The sequence below is a fragment of the Ochotona curzoniae genome, unplaced genomic scaffold, assembly GCF_017591425.1.
Source record: "Ochotona curzoniae isolate NIBS_2020 unplaced genomic scaffold, NIBS_Ocur_1.0 scaffold_4506, whole genome shotgun sequence".
Taxonomy (NCBI): Eukaryota; Metazoa; Chordata; class Mammalia; order Lagomorpha; family Ochotonidae; genus Ochotona; species Ochotona curzoniae.
In genome coordinates, this window is record NW_024467119.1 from 14822950 (window position 1) to 14844218 (window position 21269).

The 21269-nt window shown below is 38.7% G+C and overlaps 1 protein-coding gene across 1 annotated transcript; it reads right to left on the reverse strand.

The window, feature by feature from the left end:
- Positions 1 to 1731: 1731 nt before the first annotated feature.
- LOC121147298 (transmembrane protease serine 11B-like) lies at positions 1732 to 19677 on the reverse strand. The gene is made up of 10 exons (XM_040967124.1): positions 19610 to 19677; positions 12764 to 12879; positions 9781 to 9896; positions 9633 to 9700; positions 7994 to 8154; positions 6862 to 6900; positions 4032 to 4209; positions 2988 to 3247; positions 2522 to 2664; positions 1732 to 1893 (listed from the first exon to the last, which is right to left on the reverse strand). The coding sequence occupies exons 1-10, from the start codon at positions 19675 to 19677 to the stop codon at positions 1732 to 1734; spliced, it is 1311 nt and encodes a 436-aa protein (XP_040823058.1).
- Positions 19678 to 21269: the final 1592 nt, after the last annotated feature.

The following is a 21269-nucleotide window of genomic DNA, read 5'->3' on the forward strand; positions in this document are numbered from 1 at the left end:
TGCCTCATACCAAAGAAAACATATCATGTTTGCCCTTTTGGAATTGACTTGTTTCACTGAGAATAATGGTCTCTGGTTGGGACAGTTTTATTGTATATGTGGAAGTTCATTCATTTTAATGGCTAAGTAGTATTCCATGAAATAGTCTTACCACAATTTCTTTATCTATTCCGCTTTCAATAGACATTTTGTTTATTTCCGTGCCTTCACTATTGTAGATTGTGCCGCTGAAAATATAAGGTTGAAAATCACTTTCTTATATACTGATTTCACTTTCTTTGGATATATTCCCTAGAGTGGAATAGCTAGATCTTATGGTAGATCAACTTTCAATTGTCTTAGTACTCTCCATGCTGACTTCCAGAGGACTGTACTATTGCAATAATATGGGAGAAAACAGTATGGGGAAGAATGGGGTGGGTGGAAGAGGAAGTCATTTTTTGCCTAAGGAACCATATCATGAAAGAAAAAAATTTAAAAGAAAAAAAGAGTCATACTTTATAAACAGCAGAAGAATTTTTTAGTTTATTTCAACTGACTTAAAACTGAAGCTCCTGGGCCCAGCATGATATTTTAGTGGCTAAACGCTCACTTGCATCCACTGGGATCCCATATGGGTGCCAGTGCTTGTCCTGGATGCTCCATTTCCCATCCAGCTCCCTGCCTGTGGCCTGGGAAAACAATAGAGAATGGCCTGATGTCTTGGGACTCTGTTCCTGAGGGGAGACCCAGAAGAAATTCTTGGCTCCTGGCTTCAGATCAGCTGAGCTCTGTCCATTGTGGCCATTCAGGAGGTAAAATGGCCAATGGATAATTTTTCTCTCAGTATTTCCTTCTCTCTGTATATATGCCTTTCCAATAAAAAAATAAATTGTTATAAAGAAAGGGGCTCCTTTTTGTTAGAAAATCATAAAAGGCTAGTTTTCTGCAGAATTTACGGTCCTGCTTTCAAACTGTGCCCTTCTTCAAGCAGAGGTAGTGGAGCATGCATCACACTGTCTCCTGCCCTTGAGGACTTCATATTCTTATTGCTTCAAGCAAAGGCAAAACAAATAACAAAAGAAGGACACGAAAAATTGTATATGGGCAATTGAGAGTTATAAACCACTTATTAATTGCTGGTGAATGTTGAGTTAAACATAACGAGATAAAATATATATGATATCAAAATCTTCAGTGTATTAAAAACGAAGTTACTTTGAGCAAATAGGTAAGTTTTTCTTAAGCTTGAGCTTCCTGTTCTATAAATCGAAAGACTCGGTCTAAATGAACTTCTGATATCTTTTCTAATATCAAATGTTATCTTGAAGTACACAAACTATTTCGCATGTAAATAAAAATAAATATCTGTTTTGTGTCGCACATTCCAGCAAACCAAACATAACTTTAATTTATGGAATTAGATGATTTATTTGAACTATCCAAAATATATGCTTTCAATTGACAGAGGGAGTGTTTTATTTTCTTAGAATTCTGAGGAACAAAGTAGAGTCAGTTACAAATGGAACAGTAAGATAGAGCAGAAGTGCAGTGTTCACAAAAGCAATGTTTTGTATCATTTTTCCTATATTAGTTGAATAGATGAGTAAGTGAATGGGAGTATTTTAGATTCAACATTGATAAAGACGTTTTTGTTTTGGTATATAAAAATAATTGTTTTATCACACATCAAAAGAAAGTTACTTGAGCCTATAGATAAGACTGCCCTGAGTTTCTCTTCATGCTTTTCTCTCAGAGTCCAGTCTTGGAGGTAATCCAGTCACGGTAAGAGGTGACTCGTGTGTAGACACCGGGCTTATTCTTTTTCCCACATCCATCACCCCAGCTCACGATTCCTACAAGATGCCAGATATTTCTGGAGTCAGGGTAAGCTAATGGTCCACCAGAATCATTCTAGAAGAAGAAAGGAAATAGTGTTACTATTCTTATGAAGGAATTTCATTTTGTCTCACTTCTGGAGTTTAAAAAAAATAATCCTCTGGTCATTGAGACAAATTAATCTTTGCTGCCAAAAATTTTGGAATTTTTAGATTGTTTTAAAAACCTGGGATAGGTACAAACCAGAATACATTCCCTTTAACTGCAAGATCAGTCATTGGCCTCCCAGAGCCCAGCCTTGACTATGTGCCAGCTCCCCAATACAGTGGATGGTCCATATCCTGCATAACCTCCCACTGACTCCCTTAAGGAGAGAGCCTTCTAGATCCCCAGGCTGCCTGGAAACATAACCCAAATTAACTTGAAGATTAATAAGTGTAATTCTTTGTATAGGTTCTTGCACTGAAAATTTCATGAAGGCAGAAATTAAACTTACAACATCATTCCCAATATCTGGGCTGTTGTCTGACACATAAATAGCATTGATAGATTAAGGTAGAGTGAAATAAGTAGGTGCTGTGCAGGACTCATTAAATAAAAATATAAATAAAAATATAAGCTCATAAAAATATTTCATGTTGATAAAAATATTATTTAACGGACACTTTGGGAGGAAGTGATCGGATACTATAGCCAGACGTACCTGACAGGCATCTGCTTTGCCTGACATATATCCAGCACACAGCATTGTTTCTGTCACAAGGCCAGACAGTGCATGTGGGGCATTGCAAATTTTGTTGTCAATAATTTTCACAAGGGCTTGTTGAAGTATCTCTGGGAAATCACCTAAAGGCAACAAATGCTGTGTGTTAGTGAGATCGTGTTTATTGTAGCATAGAACATCTACAGTATAAAGGATTTTCTTTTAGTCGCCAGGGTCAGATCAGTGACATCACAGGATTTTTATTATAGTTAGCTGCCTTACACATAGATGCAATTTCCTCATGCCTAATCTCAAGCATATTTTGGAAATTTTTCATGATGTGACATCATGTTTTTGTCTGCCACAAGGTATTTTTGTCAATATTCTTATTGTTTACTAATTGTGTGCTGGGAATGATTTATTGATTGCTCCCATAAAGCTATTGTATTTACACAGAAAAACTTACCAAACATGTGAAGTGATCCCCAACCTGTAACTACGACACTATCATTGTCTGAGAGCTTCATTTGGGCTTCAGGAAGGCAAATCCTACGAATGTACTTTGTAAAGGAGACTTCTTCAGCAAGCTGCACGAGGGCAATATCGTCATGGACCGCAGGACTGCTATAATTTTCATGCAAAATAATTCTCTGGACTTTTCGTGTCATATATGGTTTATTTACAATAGTTCCGAAGTTCACAGTCCAATCTTCCATGTTATTTTTTCTGGAGGACACAATTTAATTAAAACATACCCATTGTCTGGGTTACAACAATGGTCTAGATGGTCATTATCATTGATTTTCAATCATGAGGTTCACAAACAATCCACTATTTTCCTAATACTGACAAACTTTTCTAAAACGTGTAGTTACTTTGAGAACCATAGCAAAAGAAAGAGAGATTTCCCATGTGCTAGTGCACATACCAAACACTAAGAATGATAGGGTTTGAGTGGCCAAATTCAGGATCTGAGATTCAATTGAGGCACCTCATGTGGAGGTATTATTCAATTATCACAAGCTGCTTGCCAGAATGTCCATTAGCAGGAAACTGGAATTGGGAACCAAAGCTATGTACTCAAATTGTGATGTGGTCTCTTAACTGTTAGACTAAATGCCCATCCCACACACCATGTTTCTGTTCAAATTCTTATAGCATTTACTGTGCTATTTCATCATACTTTCCATAGCTGAAGTTTTCCTTTTTTCAGCTAAATTGTAAATCTCTATATAACAAGATAAATCATATAGAACTGAAGTCATATATTCTGTGTCTATTATTTGATAGCTTGCAATTTTTAAAGTCAAATCCATTGCTTTTCTGAACCTTGGTCTCCTCCTCTTTCTATGGGTTAAATTACACCTTCTATATGGAATTTTTATGATTAGAAAGTGTGACTTCCTTTTGTTGTACCCCAACCACCCCCACCATCACCTTGTCTTAACCCTTCCAGGATAATCCAAATAGACTTGCACCCAACATCCTTCACACAGACTGTTTGACTTACCTAGCAAAGCAATGAGCTGCAGACAAGAGCCACCTGCTGCTGATCAGAGATGCTCCACAGCTATGGTGGCCTTTCCATTGCATACTGGCCTGCCATGGCCATGCCCCTGCCAGGGCATTTTCCCCATTGACTATTCGATTACCAGTTGTGATACTGTTGCTCAGTCGTCTCCCACAACCTAGAGAAAGGAGATGTATATATATATCAGGCAATTTCGATTCTGCTTTAGAAAAAGGTTATCCCAAACATTGCTTGAAAACCAGCAGTGGGAATCCAGCATCTCTTGATGAAGATTGTGCCTTTTCTAGGATGCTGTTACTATGGCTCACCACACCATCAACACTTTGGTGATTCTTGCCCTCCTTTCTACTCTTGTTAACTCTTGCCTTTTATTTGGTCTCTTCCTCAAAATTCTCTTCTCTCTAAATGAATTGCAAAGATCTTGAAGGTAGAGAACCCATTATGATTGCTGAGTTCTTGCCCAGCATATACAGAGTGTCTGTTAGACACATGTGAATAATAGATAGTCCATGAATATTCATTGAATGAACAAATCTATAAATATATCTTGTGAGTGACAAAATACTCTGAAAAGCAAGAATGGAGAATTTCCAGCTTGCAGGCTTTGTAAGGCTTACAAAATCATTTGGTATGGCTTTGCCAAGACAAAATCAGATGGAATTCAAAATTCAGTAAATCTGTAGCAGGCAAACGTTGAAGCTGAAATTTTGCATGATCTGTGAACAACCAAATACTCCTTGAGATCGTAGATTCTTCCCTTTTCTCTTTTATAGTCAATGTCTGAGATGCAGCAGCCAAAATGAGATTCAATTTGATGGTGACCTCTGCCCAAAACAAGATTTCAAAAAGGATTTCAATGCCCTTTTCTACATTTGAAGAAAGATTAGCTCTTCCTTTCTTTCCAAAGAGCTGAGACTTTTACACAATGTGGATTCATGCCCATCCTAAGGGATGGTGAAATGCAAGCTTTTTGAAGCCATTATCTATGTCAACAAGTTGGCAAAGTAGATCAGGTTCATTGGAAGAAATAAATATGTCATCTACACTGACAGGGAGTGGGAGATCAGGTCAGTGATGCTACTTCCAAGTGGACATTCATTATCATAAAGTGGTTATCACTAGGATAAAACTAGACAAATACTATAAAATGATCCTTGAATGGGAAGTCAAATAGCATCACATAAGAGAGGAGAAGGGCAAATGTAAAGAAGAAACAATTGAGAAGATGCAGGCATAAAGCAATCCTACAAATACTGCTTTCATTAAAATCTACTAAAATGAAAAAAAAAGAAGTTTCCCCACAACTGATTTAAAAGATACAAAATTATTTTTATGGTACAATAAATGTATATGACATAGAATGTAGGTTTGTCTTTACTTCTCAGATGAAGTTGTCCCTTTTATGAACTGAGTGAGAATTGGCTCTGCAAACTCATGTAAATGTTAAAGTCTGAAATCTTAAGTAACAGTTAATGAATTGAGTGGAGAACTGACCTAATTTTAGCATTTAGGAAATGGGGTCAAGTGGTAGTCTGTAGGTCATTGGAAACAAACCCTCTACAACTCCTTGAAAATATTGATATTTATGTATCAGTGTTCAGGAAAAAAAAACCTCATGATCTGTATCTAGTATATTCAGTAACCTTTAAAATCTGTAATATACTGTTGGCGGAAATGTAAAATGTACATGCACTAAGAAGATGCCTTAGAAATCCGAACACTTTCTACCAGATGAACCAGACATCTCCCTCCTGAGATATACACAAAATGAATGACATTAGCAAATGAAAGACTTATCTATAGCTCAATTCACAATAGCTAAGATGTGGAATCACCCTAGATGTCCATCAGCTGAGATACCGAAGAAACACATATGATGGAATACAACTCAGCCACTAAAAAAGAATGAAATCCTGTCCTTTGCAACAAAACTGAGACCATTATGCTTAATGGCAATTATTTTTAGGTTAGATCCCACAAAGGCAATCATTACACTTTCCCTGGCTGGTTATAGCTAATATAAAGTGTACAAAAATACATTAAAATATATCACGTTGTGATATGATTGTTGTCTATATTCCTTCTCTGTACTGCTGTGCAGCCATGGTCTATTTACATTTTACTTATAGAACCCTTTGGCTAAAGGAACATTATGCCTATAATTATAAAGTAAGTAAATTGAACATATTTCATCCCAAAAAATGTTAAAAGAAAAAAGGAAACAAAGCAAGGAAGATAGAGGAAGAGAGAAAGAAGGAAAGCATCATTATATGCTTTTTTTAAAAGATTTACTTTATTTGAGAGGCAGAGCTACAGAGAGAAGAGACAGAGAGCAAGGTCAGTCTCCCAACATTGGCTTACTCCACAAATGACCACAATGGCCACAATGACCAAACCTCAGCTGATCCAAAGTCAGGAGCCAGGAGCTTCTTCCAGGTCTTCCACATTACAGCCCTCCTTCACTGCCTTCCCAAGCCATTCTCAGGGAACTCAATTGCAAGGCCAGCCACTGGACTTGAACTGCTGCCCACATGGGATGCTGATGCCACAGGCAGAGATTTAGTGTACCGTACAACTGTGCTGGCCCCCCATGTATTCTTAAATTGCATCTATGAAACTCATTAAACCTTTCTCTACATATTAACATATTTAAATGTAACAAATTAAAAATATATAAAGCAAAGAAAAATACTATGGATTTCCACATAGCATATTTCAATATATTTCATAAAAATACATAGAAACATTTGTGACTATATTGAATTAAAGCTCATTTGTGACTATATTGAATTAAAGCTCATTAACTTACAGTTATTGACAAGCATTTCAGAATTAGCCTTGCTGATTTCTGAAAGTAAAAACAAAATAAAAAGGAAACAGTGATAAAATATCACCAACCAGTTAACCTTCATTGCAAAATAAATGCTAACTTTTCCAGTCTAATTATGCCCAACATTTAACTGTTCAGACTAGTCCACAATTACTTACAGCCCTTTTAATGCTTAACTGTTATATTTTCAACATGTCTCCCCATCTCTATCAGACAACTTGTAATACTTGCAGTAAAATAGTCAATGAGGTAAGGTGACAGTCTTATAAATATTTGGATTGTGTGAGATTTCAGAAAATAAGAGGGGCAGGGTTAAAGGAAACACAGACATGTGCTGACTTTTGGTCCTAGAACCCTGTAGCTGTCTTTTACAACCACCTGCAGAGGACCCTCACGGCGCCCTGGGGAAGCTCTACCTCACACTCCCTCTTCAGCAGTGGTCTGTTTACTGGTCACCAGAGTGTGTGCTCTGAAGGAAAGGGTCTGTAACTGGCTACTGATGGCCTCTTGAGCCTTCAAGGACACTAAGATCAACTGTTTGCAAGTTAGGGATGCTTAAACCACATGCTTTTCCTTACAGTTTAACAATTGAGGTGAGACTTTCGAAACCTTTGCAGGCAGAATCTTCCTGATCTTGAAAAAGGTTCCTTTTTGTACAAGGGTGAAATGCTATTACTTTCTTTCATTGTTTTTTCTAAGAGGATTATTACAACTTTTCAAAGAGACACTACACTAATTCTTCTGCAAGAATAGATACAAGCCCCTTCCCCCAGCTGCAATTTAGCCCTGCAGTCCCCTTAGTGAATAACCAAGAGAACTCTCTTTGTCTATCATGATGTCCTGGCAGGAGGAAGAGGAGGGAAAGACTGCTTCATTGGAAACCTTCACCCACTTTCTAAATGTTCCTGAATAAACTTACCCCTATCACTTGTTAAACAACGCCTTTATGGCATTGCCACTTCCACTACTAACTCGTTTCTAGGAGTGCCAGGGTTTGATAAAAATGTCCCTCCCCCTAAATTTCCAAGCTTTCAATTAATTTTTACCCTACAGTCTTTTAAATTGCTCCAGAAGTTCGAGTACTAGAATATAATGGAAATAGTGGATGTACCTGTAAGTTTAAAGGAAGCAGGAACTGCACTCCAGGATGCCATGTTGTCTCTCAACACTTGAAGCAGGATGGCTGTAATTTCAGTCCTCATGTCACCATTCTTTGCTGGAGGAAACTTGAACGTCAGCCGTAACTGTACACTGGTGCCATTGGTTTCAGGCCTATAAGCAACAGAAGCATTTTGATGTGGTACTTCTTGATGTTGTAGTGAACATATCAAGTTTTCCACCTGTTAACTACATTTGCTTTACAGATATTCAAGAATATTTATAAAATACATAATATCTCTCTAACTACATCGCAGGATAAATATAATATGTAGTATATGAAGTGTAACAGTTCCTAAAAATCTTCTGCTGGCTCAGAGTCACTGTATGGTAAAGCCTGGGATCCTAAACTAGAAATTAGAATCATTCAAACACATAAGAGCAGCTAGATACTGGCGGGTACTTTATTATAATACAGTAAAAACCAGTGTTCTTACAAATTTTTTTCCTAGTAACTTAATTTTAAAGAAAAAGATGAATGATAAAGACAAGACAAAGCACTCAAAGGAAAAGTTCCAGCATACATTCAGGGTCCAATCTGAAGCTTCTACAGCTATTGATACACAACCAATCAAGCCCCATAGACCCACACAAGCATAAAATTCAGGAAAACAACTCAAAAACACAAATAAATCTGAATTATCTTTGAGTTCAGTACACTCCTGGTTCTTCAGGAAAGGAAGTTGATTCGTTTTGGAAGACTATCAAAGAAAAACAAAGTTATATCAATTAGAATTTTAAAACGAAGCTCACAAATCTATTTTCAAATAAATTTGATCAAGCGAAGAAGGTTCTTTAAAGGTTTCTGTTTGTAAGCAATTAAGTACACTGGTTGATCTGGCAACTCAATTTATCTTCATTGTTCGAGGTTTCCCAGAATAGACAATGCAATTCCAGATCATAGGTGATCGCTTCCCTTCTCTCATTTCCCTCATGCTCCACTCTTCCCGTCCTGCACCCCTCCCTGCCAAGGTCATCCTAAGCATCCTCCAAAGGCAAGTTTGTGGAAGAGTTTTTCCAAAGGTTGGCTTTAGTTCACTCTTCAATGAAGCACCCCTAATAAGATCCCTTTAGGTTACGTGTGATCTCACTGGTATGGGTAGGGAGAGTTGGCCAGCGATGGATAAGCACTGCATTAATGATATTGGACTCCTTATTTTCTGCATAGTCACATTTATCTTTCTTCACAGAGCCACTTAGGACTGATCAACAATCACCTTATAACCCCTAGTAAATAGACAAGTAATCACAGTTTTGAATATAGTGGATCTTTCCTTAATTATTTCCTAATACTAATCATACTAATACTAATTTGCTAAATATTAATCATAGTTCAGTTTGGATAGAGCTCATTTTTTTTGTTTCTCTGACACTCTTACATTAATCCTCCCACTTTCTTCTCTCATTTCTTTTCTCCCTCCCCTTCACTTTTTCCCTTCCTCTCTCCAATGTTTCTTTGTTCTCTCATACCCAACTCCTTTTAAGTTCTTTGCTTTTCTTTCTTTTCCTCCGTCTTTATCTGTTTTATGTTGCTGTGCCATTCACACATCATATCCTCTTTTCCATAAGGTTCTCAATTATTTTGTACTTACAGAGTTTTGATGACCTGAGAGTCAACATATTCTTTGTAAATACTAGAATTTTGAAATGCATCTGACATCTGTCAAGAGAGAATAAAAACAACCCCGTGTGTACTTCAGCCAAATTTACAAAGACACTAATAAAACAATTCTGATTTACCTTAGTCTCAATGTCTTTGCTCAGGTTTGTACTGGCTTGTGAAGCTGCACTGTCACAGGTATCGTTATAGGTGACTCCAGAAATATGAAAAACACCTTCGTAATAGTGCATCTTTCCTGTGAAATAAAGAAATATTCCAAGAATTTAAAACCAAGATGAGGCTGCAAGTTCATCCTTCTCTGTGTCTTGAAATGGACAGGCAATCTGGCTTTTTAAAGCAGCCCAGGGGACAGCCAGAAGATTACATACCTGGAAACTACCCAGCATTCATTCAGTGAGTTGATCCAAGAAAGACATCACTTCCCTGCTAAGTTCTGCATACCTTAAGCACAATCTTCAAGATAGCAGCATCAGAAACCACTAAGGTCACCTGTGTGTGCACAGGAGAGACTCCCATTTTTCATATCGAACTCTTAGTCTAGTGAGTGATCAATTTACTTTTCCAGGCAGTTCTGATGGGAGCATCACAAGCACCACCTTTCACTCTGGATGACTCCACGACTCACACTCTCCTGCACGGTTTCTTTACCCATTTTCCTGCTGTCTGCTTTGCATTCCTGAAAACCATCCACTGAGTGCCTCACCTTGGCCTTGTACTTGAATATAGCATAAGGTGGGTGGGTGATGACTTATATTCATCATAAGGGTTCACATCCTTATTTTCCTTCTCTCTAAACTGCTCGTCAGCTTGACACAATAGCCCACTATAATATGAAACAGGACAAGCTGAAGAGGCTGCTCTTAGAAGTCCTAAGAATACTTTAAGAAGTAGAAACTCTATACAAAATAGTGCCTGTGTGGATTAAAGAATTAATCTTCCATCCATTTTGAAAGTGACTGGGTTTTTGATTCACCTTAGGTATAGTTCAGGGGGTAGTTTAAATAGCATCCACAAAATCAGAGTTAGACTAAAAGAATAAGTTACAAGTGTTATCTAGCACAGTGTGATAATGATAGTTTCTGTAACCCATTGTTGGTTTTTTTGAGTAAATGGAAGAATTCCAAGGGTCTAATTATAAAATAATGTCAAAGAAGGGGGAGTGAGGATTACTCTGACTTGATCAGTGCTCTTTGTATGCATGTATTAAAATATTACAGTCCAGCTGGTAAACATGTACACATTAAGAAATAAAAGAAAACACATCATAAGTCTCGAAAACACTTAGAAGTATGACCTCCCAAACAGAAATCAGTCAGGGACTTGGGAGTCAGAAATAATTTCAATGTGAAGTAAAAATCTGTTTCTTATTTTCCTGTTTTTTTTTTCCATATTGCAACCAGTGCATAAGAAAATCGAATGCCAAGTTCCGTATGAGTGGATCCTAGACCATGTTGTCCAGCACTTCGTCTCGGCGCTGCGCACACAGGCTCTACTACCTTAGCTTACACTTCAGCTTCCTCTGTTTTCTGCTTTTTGTATTTTTCACTAAAATTGAAGTACAAAAGACAATATATAGAATGTACTTTTTGCTAGTAAGGTATAATTATAACCTGTGAAGCAAGTCACTAAAGGAATTAGAATAAACAAATATGATACAATACAAAATAAGTTACAAAACAAAATAAGTTTGTATTGTATCCCGAATGCTGAACTTGAGTATTTACAAGTACTAATTTATCAATACTTATTCATACTGTGCCCAGATTCAAAGAAATTATGATGTTTAGATTTCTGCTTTAATTATATTACTGGGAAACCATTCTAAAATAAACTTTCTGTTAATGTTATGGCCCAGCTAATATAACTATTGTTTGCAGTGCTGGGATCCCATATCAGAATGCTAATTTTAATCCTGCCTGCTAAACTTCTAATCCAGCTTCCTGCTCAAGCACCTGGGATGCAGTAGATGACAGTCTAACTGTCTGAGTTTCTGGCACTCTTGTTGGAGATCTGGATGGACTGCTAGGCTCATGGCTTCAGCTGGCACCATCTTACATGTTGTAGACATTTTGGGAGTGAAGCAAAGAATGGATAAATCTGTGTGTGTGTGTGTGTATGCGTGTGTGTGTGTCTCTCTCTTTCTGTGTCTCCCTCTTACTCTGTCTTTTAAATATGCAAATAAATCATTTAAACTAACTTTCCCTTGATTATTATTAATTGTGTTTGGCTCAAAATGTATTGTTGGAGCCCTAGATGCAAACATGATTGTATTTGGAAATTGGTCTCAAAAAGGACTTTAAAGCTAAATGAGAATCATGAGGCCCTATAGAATTTGTACCTTTATTAGAAATAAAAATGATACAATCACATTTTTAAAATAAGTAATTTCACTGTAATATAAAAGAAATGCAAGGTCTATCTATCTTTCATTATCATAATCATTTAACCAGCTTAGAATAATTCACTTGACTATTCCAAGCTACAGTTTACTGCTTGTGAAAATAGGACACTAGCAAAATCTGCTGTTCTTAAGTCAGAGGATTTTTACTTAGTGCAATAATGAATGTAACTTTCTTTTAAAATAAAAAATGATGAAAATTTTTAAATGTTTATTTTTTAAAAGGTAAAAACAAATGAGAAAATCTACCATTATGAGAATACTATTAATATAAATTTCAAAAGTAAGAACTTTTGTGTGAAAATTTAGTTCTTTAAGTGACATCTAACATTTGCTGCTAGAAGAGTTATTTATTACTCATTGCTACTCAATATATCAGATATTAACATTCAATAGCAGAACTGAGCCACAAAGAGTAAGGATCTCCAAGCTCTCAACTCTATTTACTAGAGGGTATAATGACTCCTAAAGGCTGCCATAACTCGGCTAAAGGCCTACTCAACTCCTGCTCATATCCATATGGAACACCTCTGTCTTGTCCATTCAGCCATGTTTAGAGACAAACATGAGAAATCATCTGATTCACATCATGGGGCACAATGGTACTGAAATGTAATAGTAAGTAAATGAAAGAATTTCCAAGAAGATGTTGAAAATTTAACATTTGTTAGTATTGGTGAAGACTGAATAGAGCCAATACTGACCAACTGCCAGAAAATGAACAAGGAGTCCGATAGTGACTGCCAAGATTGCCACCACTCCAAGGAAAATGACAATTACCATCCATACTGGCCATGATCTCTTTGATGATGTTCTGGGCCTACAAAAGATAAAAATGATAAAGTCAGATGACATTGATTCCAAAACTACCTGTGTCTTCAAACCACAGCATGAATTATAGTTTACTAATAGTTCCTTATGATAGTTTAAAATACTGAAGTCTCAAATGCCTGATAGATCTTTATATTCATTCATTTAGTAAATCATCTTTGAGTGTCATATTACATGCTGAGAATACATTAGTGAGCAACATAAATGTTTCTGCTTCATATTCTTAAGGGGAAATTGATTTTTTTATAAAACAGGTTATAAAACATTAAGTATATTTGCACTGGAATTTTGCAAACTATGGCAATATCATTACATGGACAAATGAAGACTTATAAACTAAACATATGTCGCGCCCACGTTTCTTATCGTCCGGCGATAAGAGGCAGACGCGAGTGAAGTCTTCTGCGGTAATCTTTATTGCGCGCACCAAGATGAGGAGGGAAAGGCACCGACCCCGGCAGGCTGTCTGCTCTTATGTGCTGACTGGCCCCGCCTCCGCCGATGATAGGTCGGCGTCATGATTACGCAGGGTCCTGGGCGACTGGATTCGTCAGTCCCAGTGTTCATGCGCCAGCCACGCCTCAGCTCACTGCGCATGCGCTAGGCGCCTGCGCAGTACCGCGAAAGCTACGTCACCAGGAACCAAGGTGTGGCTTTTCCGGCCGGCACCATTTTGGGTACGGCATGTGGCCAGTACATGCAGATGCGGCTGGCAACAAACATATAAAGCACCTATCGGTGTAATAAATATATAAGGAAATGTCACAATGTCAAGTATAGTAATCACTCTATTATGAGATTATTGATAGGACTTATCAATCTTTTTAACTTTTCACCTAGCTGTCCATTTAAATTTTTGTTCAGCATATGAAGATCATTGCTGTTAACATAGATTAACAAAGTTGCTTCATCATCCAAGCCAGCTAGTTAAAGAAGAATCAGCAAATATTGTCATTTCGAATCCCATTGAAAGAATAGTTTAAGGTTATCGTTAGATTTATGGCCACACTTAACCTGTTTAAGGCTTGGACACTGATCATTGTTCATATTCTGAAAGGCATGATGTCATTCGGAGGAAGGACATTGTTTCAAATGTCATACAACCTCAATCATTTGTAAAACTTCATATTCTGGAAGTTCTGAACAACTCTTATAAGAAGAAAAACTCATAATCAGGAATGTATTTAAAAGAGTAGCTATTTCCAAAGAATATGTGAATGTTTTCATTCTCATCTCTCCCACGATAAAATTACTTTTAAGTAAGTTTTTTTCTCTGAAAATTATCTTATACCACATGTGCAACTCCACCCAGTTTTACTTCCTCTTCATTCTATCCTCTAGTCTTAATCCTAACCCTTCCTTGTACCTTATTGTCTCTTTTGATGATTAGTTAATTAGGGTTTCCCAGAACTGACGTCATTTGTCAAACCTCTTCAGGGAAACTCCCCGATGTAATCCATGTATACTTCCATACTGTAATTCTATTGTTTAACTTCATCCTCCAAGCAAAGACCATGCAGGCATAATGCTTCCTACATAGTATTTGTAACTCTAAATAATGCTCACAAATGCATTTCTTGTAATAAATAGAAAGGGTGCACATGTGAGTGTAATCCATCAGATTTGTTTTGAGTTAGCCAATTAATTTAGTCTTTAGTTTTCTGAGGCATTGCAGAAGGGATATGATTTCTACACAGAAATAATCATAATAGTTTAGACATTTTTCTCTAAAAATCATTTTTAGATGTTCTGGAGTTTTCTAAAGAACACATATTGCTCGCAATAAATCTGATATGACCCATTTCTTCCATAGAGTTTTTCTATCAAAAATAATTAGAAAAAATTTTATATTCAAATTATAGTTATTTATGATTAATCTGATCCTCTTTCTATAAACGAAATGTGTTGGCTCTAGAAATTGTTTTTGAATAACAACTGAATTTATAAAATATTCTAATTATCAAAAGAAATCCATTCACCAGCTAATCTACAAAATACATTTAGAGTCATGCAAATTCTTGCTATAGGAACTTGCATTCTAGGATGCATCCTTCATTTAATACAGAGAAGGTTAAAAATTTATCTTCAATTGATTAATCAGCTTCATGTATTTAATTAAACTATAGTTGCTCATTTATTGGACTAAATTTATACTGTGCTATTTTGGCACAGTAGACCATACACCTCAATGAACTTAATAATAATATTAAAATTATGGTAATTAATTATTCACATATTGAAATATTAGCCTCACTGTGTTTCTCCAGAAAGTTCATGCCAGGTAACTCTTAGGGCAACAGTTGTGAATAAAGACTAGACAAAAAATATATAATCAAAAGTATTGAATTGCCTCTACTTCTGCTTTTTCCCCTGGAAAAGAAAAAAGCCTGCAGAAAGGAATGCATTTGAAAACCGTGTATAATGGTATTTCATTTTCTTGATATTGCAAGGTAATCTGTGAGTATATTTATATTCTTTCCCAAAAGGCAAAATTCTCTGGAATTCTATTTTTTTTTCTAACTTTTTGATTTTCTCAGATACTTCAAGCAATACCATGCATTTCAGCAATAATATTATTTTGATAATATAGAGGAATAAAGCCTAAGATATAAAAAGCAACCGATTCATAATGACAACAGAAACGAAATCTAGACGATATTCTGTATCAGTTATTAGATTTCCCAGGTTTAGTGCCACTTACCTATACATGAGGTGAGTTTTGCTGTGACAGTGCCTAGGTTAATGATGGTGACAATGGTGATGGCAATGATGGCGATGAGGATAGTAGTGATAGAAATGGAAATGTTTTGGTGTGGTTGTTGATTGTGTGTTACATCCAGTGTTGCTTGGTTGGGGTTTTAATGGGTTGGGTGAAATCTAAGAACAAATGAGATGAAACTTGTCTGACTAGTGCTAATGACTTGTCATATTTCAATGGTTTCCAGATAGGAGTCATTCAGGGAATGACAAATTTCCTTGACATGGCTCTTTAAAAATACATTTATAAGCCAGTTTAGATTGCTTACAGTTACACCCATGAAAAAGCTTTAATCCTAACTCATGATTTCACCAATTCCATTACACTGGCTTTTCTTCCTTTGTTGAAACTAGCTCTAAGCAGGTAGCTTCTGACAAATGACTTTCACATGATTTTGGGACCATGCATGTGGGGTTTGGTCAAGAGTGAGGCACAGGAATAAGGACAGTAAATTTAAAATGATATTCCTGAGAGCTTGTAATGTAGAGTATGCACTGGGAGGACTTGTTTTGTAGAGTTTCATGCATAGGCGATCAACTCACCAATAAACCAAGGAAAGCTGCAAAAGAACTGGTTTAGAGTTTTAAATGCAATGTATAAAGATACCTGTTACTTGAGAGGGAGAGGCCCTCCCATCCCCGTTTCCACATTCTGGACACTCCCATATTGTTTCACACAGAGGCAAGTTCTTCACAAAGTTATATATTCCCTCTGTATCTTTTATGGTTACTGATAAGTACAACTTTCCTTTAGGAACTCCTGCTTGAGACCGATGGATCCCTAATGTCCACTAATAGCACCAATTTTGATTTATCATTATGGTGCAAATGAAATTCTCTTTCAGTGTAATTTACAATTGAGTTTTGCTAATTACCAGTGAAAATAATCAGTATTTCCCCTACTTTGAGAAAATTTAGGTTTTCTCCTGCGAATATTGTTCTTGATTTTCAATTTCACTCAGTATTTTTTTTAAAGATTTATTTTTATTATTATTTTTTTTAAAGATTTATTTTTATTATTTTTTCATTGGAAAGGCGGATATACAGAGAGGAGAGACAGAGAGGAAGATCTTCCGTCTGATGATTCACTCCCCAAGTGAGCGCAACGGGCCGATACTATGCCGATCCGAAGCCAGGAGCCTCTTCCGGGTCTCCCACGTGGGTGCAGGGTCCCAAAGCTTTGGGCCGTCCTTGACTGCCTTCCCGGGCCACAAGCAGGGAGCTGGAAGGGAAGCGGGGCTGCCGGGATTAGAACTGGCGCCCATATGGGATCCCGGGCGTGCAAGGCGAGGACCTTTAACCACTTGCGCCACCGCGCCGGGCCCCTCAGTATTTTTTCTAATGAATTGTTTATCTTCCCAAAGTCTGTTGGTTGGCAGAGTCCACCTTAGAGCATCCACAGACCCATGATCATGTTGCAAAGCTGGGCCAGAAGAATTATCCAACCTGTTCTGCCTTCTATTTTCTGATGAGGTAGTTAATATCCCCTGCTGACCAAGATGAGCTGGCCATCATTGCCCCATCTATGTCTGGACAAGCTGTCTACCACCCAGTATCAGCTATTGTGGGAGCCCAGTTCCTATATATGCACTCAAAGGCCAGACCATACACCCTGTGATATTCTCTGTGGCCAGAATTTGAGTCCAGCGGTCTAATTGGGTTGTCCCCCAAGAAACTTGCCTGAGGTGACCTTAGACTTGACTCCTGTGTGCCATCCATTGTGTGATCAACTGCAGTTTGTCACTTGTACTAGCCTACACATATACGTTAGATGCAGCTTCCTGGTCAGTTCTGTCCCAGCCCCATAGCTCACATGAACTGATATGTGTTACAACCAGCTTAGCTAACCCACAAACCTAGTTCTCACACATACCAGCAGGTACCATAGCCTAGTTAGGGCAACCCCCCAGTAACCCTCACCAACCCTACCTCTAACCTTGGTTTTGCTCATGCTAGCCTCTGTTGTGGCCCAGCCCAACCCACATCTCATATGTCTCTCATGTATACTCATGAGTGCTGCAGCTTAGCTCAGCCCATCCCATCCCATCCCTAGAGCCAGTCTCCATGTATGGTAATGGGTGCCACTGGCTTTTTCAGCTTGGCCTAACCTTACACCTGGTGCTCACCAGAAATAGGTGCATCCTAGCAGGGAGTGCCCACAGTTCCCCTGCCAGGCATGCTCCCAGATCTGGATTGTGTGCATGCTAGTAGTTACTAAGATTCAGCCTGACATGACTATTACCCAGTCCCAGCACATGCCAGCTGGTTTTTCTGCCAGGCCTACCCATTCTGGCTCTCACACACACCAGCGTGTATAATACAGCAGTTTAGCCTTCCTAAGCCCACCCCCAATCTCAGCTCTCACATTCACCAGAGAAAGCAGCAGCCCAGCAAAGGAATCCCCCAAATTCCCCTACCAGGCTCACTCCCAGCAATGGGTCTTGCATGACCCAGCAGATGTTATGCCCCAGTCTGAGATGGCCCACCCTCAGTTTCAACATTCAGCAGCTTTACAAGGTCCAATGGGCAGGGGGTGACACAATTTAACCCAGCCCAGATCTCCCACATGGATGAATGCTTTAGCCTGACCCAGACATGCCCTCCAGTTTCACCCCTCTAAACCACTCCATCTTGTCTCCCTTATCTATCTGCAGGTGCAGTGGCCTGGTTCATGGAAGACTTCAGAAGTTGTTCCTTGCCTGCCAAACATGCCCTCAGCTGCTCCTACTCCAATATGTACTCAGACCCCTTTCCTTGGGTGAATCTGTATTCCCCGCAAACCGACCCCATCTGGGTACCAGGTGGTGTGTCCCGTCCAGAGTTTCCCCACCTTCCCCACTTATCTTTAAAACAAAAGGGAAAAAAAGGATAAGCAACTATTCTGGCTCTCTGGTATAACTGACATAAGCTTGTCAGCTACTCCCTGACTTTCTCCCAGCAGTGTGATACTTGTCTAGGTACAAGGCAACCTAGGCCATTGCCTAAGGCTGGGTTCATGTTTCTGTATTTCCACACTTACTTGTATGCATCTGGAGAAACACTTGTTGAAATGTCTTCTGAAATTTTTGTTTTGGAATGTACCTCTAAGCATAGCGAAATGTCAGTCTTTCAGGGGGTATTCCAGAGATGTGTGCTTGATGGGGCCAGAAGCTCTCACCAGCATTTTGTGGATAGGAAAAAAAGTCCAGGGTGATACCCAAGTTGCCTGTGGTGGATCTCCTCTGTAGTTAGTATGGGATAAGGGATGATCACTCCAGGCGGGCATGATTGTTACTTCTGCCCTTCTCTGTGCCAAGAAGAATGAACCACCCCACTGTTATTTACTCAAGCTCATACATCTCACATAGCATCTATGATTCAGTAATGTGAGCATAGAGCCCTCTATCTTGCCAGCCAACACTAAGGGAATTCTGAGCTTCTCAGTTTGGACTCACAAACTATGCCCTTATTGGGTCATTCCTAAGTATTGGGTGAAAATTTCCCAAGTCACAGGATGCAAGAGAATCATGCTCTGTCCTGCAAGCTTCCCCATCAAAATTGAGAGCCGCCCTGTCTCTGAAGTCAACTGTCTGCCCAGCTGAGGTCAGGTGGTGCATTATGTTGGCAAGCTGAGTCCTCTTCTTTTGTGGCAGGAAGAGATGAGAGTAATGCATCAAATCGGTACCCTGTCTCCTTTCAACTTTCCAGGCAAGATTCAAAATCAGTAATGATTGAAGATTTCTCCCTCTGACAAAACTCTTCAGAGATGCACTGCCCATGGCAGCCTTTACTCACTTTATTCTGGGAGGATGGCACTTCCCCTGGTGTTTGCCAGGTGCCTTAGAGGAAGGAGGAGAAGGAAGCAATGTGCTCTCCATTGAGAGGGTGAAGTGGGCATCCTACTAATCCAACAGCTCCTTTGCCCATACTGCAAGTCAGAGGGACCACAGGTTCTCCCCTGGACAAGATCACCATCCTCTCACCCTGCCAGAAGGCAGTCACAGGAATCATTGGTGGCATCCTGTGAGCTGCTGTGAGCCTGAAGCCCCATGTGCTTATACTTTTTCTTTAGACTTTTCACTGACATTTCTGTCCACCAGCATCCTATAAATACAAGTCGTCCCTTGTTTTTCCGGTATCTTGCTATGATCAAAATCAGTGCATCTTCTCCTTATTCACCAATCCTCAAATTGGCACACTTTTTCATAAAATTATCATTTTACACTACATTTTAAAACATTTCCCAGGTCCAAAGGGGTCTTGAGGTCCTTGTCAGTTTCTGGGATGAGAGAAAGGCACAGGAAGCACAGTGTGAGCCACTTGCATCTGGTCTCAGCAACTGAGCCCACAACTGTAGTGGCTCCTCAAAACCAAAACATCAAAGGTTCAATCTGTGCACTTGGTGTACTCCTGTACTTACACTATCTTAAATTTCTCTCAAAACATTATAAATGTCTGAGAAGAAGTTGACAATTTTTGAAGATGTATTTATTTATATTGGTAAAGCAGATTAGGTTTATAGAGACAAGGAGAGACAGAAAGATCTAATCTGCTGGTTCACTCCCCAGATGGTTCACTCCTTAAGCAGCTGCAACATCTAGAGCTGAGCCATTTGGAAGCCAGCAGCCAGCAGCCAGGAGCTTCTTCCTAGTCTCCCATGCGGGTGCAGGGCCCAAGGCTTTGGGCCATCTTTTTTTGACTGCTTTTCCAGGCCACAAACAGGGAGTCGGATGGTAGGTACTGCAACCAGGATTAGAACCAGCTCCCATATGGATCCTGGCATGTATAAGATGAGGACTTTAGCTCCTGTGTATGTGGGAAACAGACATCTTTTCAGTTGATAATGTTTATACTCTGCCTATACTCCTGCCGAACTGTACTGTTTTTAATTGTTTAACTGCTTATTTAATGGACTACTAAGCCTTGGGTTGTAACATAAATTTAAAATGTTATCTCATGGGGCCAGCACAGTGGTAGCAGACTAAGTTACCACCCACAATGCCAGAATCTCATTCTTGTGCTGGTTCATTTTACAACTGCTCTGCTTTCAATCTAACTCCCTCCTGTTGGCCTAGGAGAAGCAGCAGAAAATCTCCCAGGTGCTTGGGCCTCTACAGCAAGGTCAGAGACAAGGATGAAGCTTCTGATTTCTAATTTAGGCTTGCTCCTGTGCTGGTCATTGTGGCCATCTGAAAAGTGAATCAATGAAGCGAGGGTGTGGTTGTGTGTGTGTATGTGTGTGTGTGTGTGCACTTTCTCTATGTATCTCTGGTTTTCAAATAAATCAATAAATATTTTTAAAATAGTGTCTAAAGCAATCCACCAATTCAATACAATTCCTGCTTCAAAAGATGGCACTCCTGGGCTGTCACATTGGCTCAATTGACTCATCCACTGTCTAAAAGCACCATATCCCAGTGAATGCCAGTTCGTGTCCTGGCTATTCTTCTTGTTATTCAGATTCCTGCTTGTGGCCTAGAAAAGCAATCCTGAAATTCAAAGAGAATAACGAAAGACCTGGAATAGACAAAGTGATCCTGAGGGAGGAAAGAATGTAAGCAGGAGACATCAAGATGTCTGAGTTCAATATACACTTCAAAGCTATTATTAAAACAGCATGGGACTTGCAAAATGCTAACACAT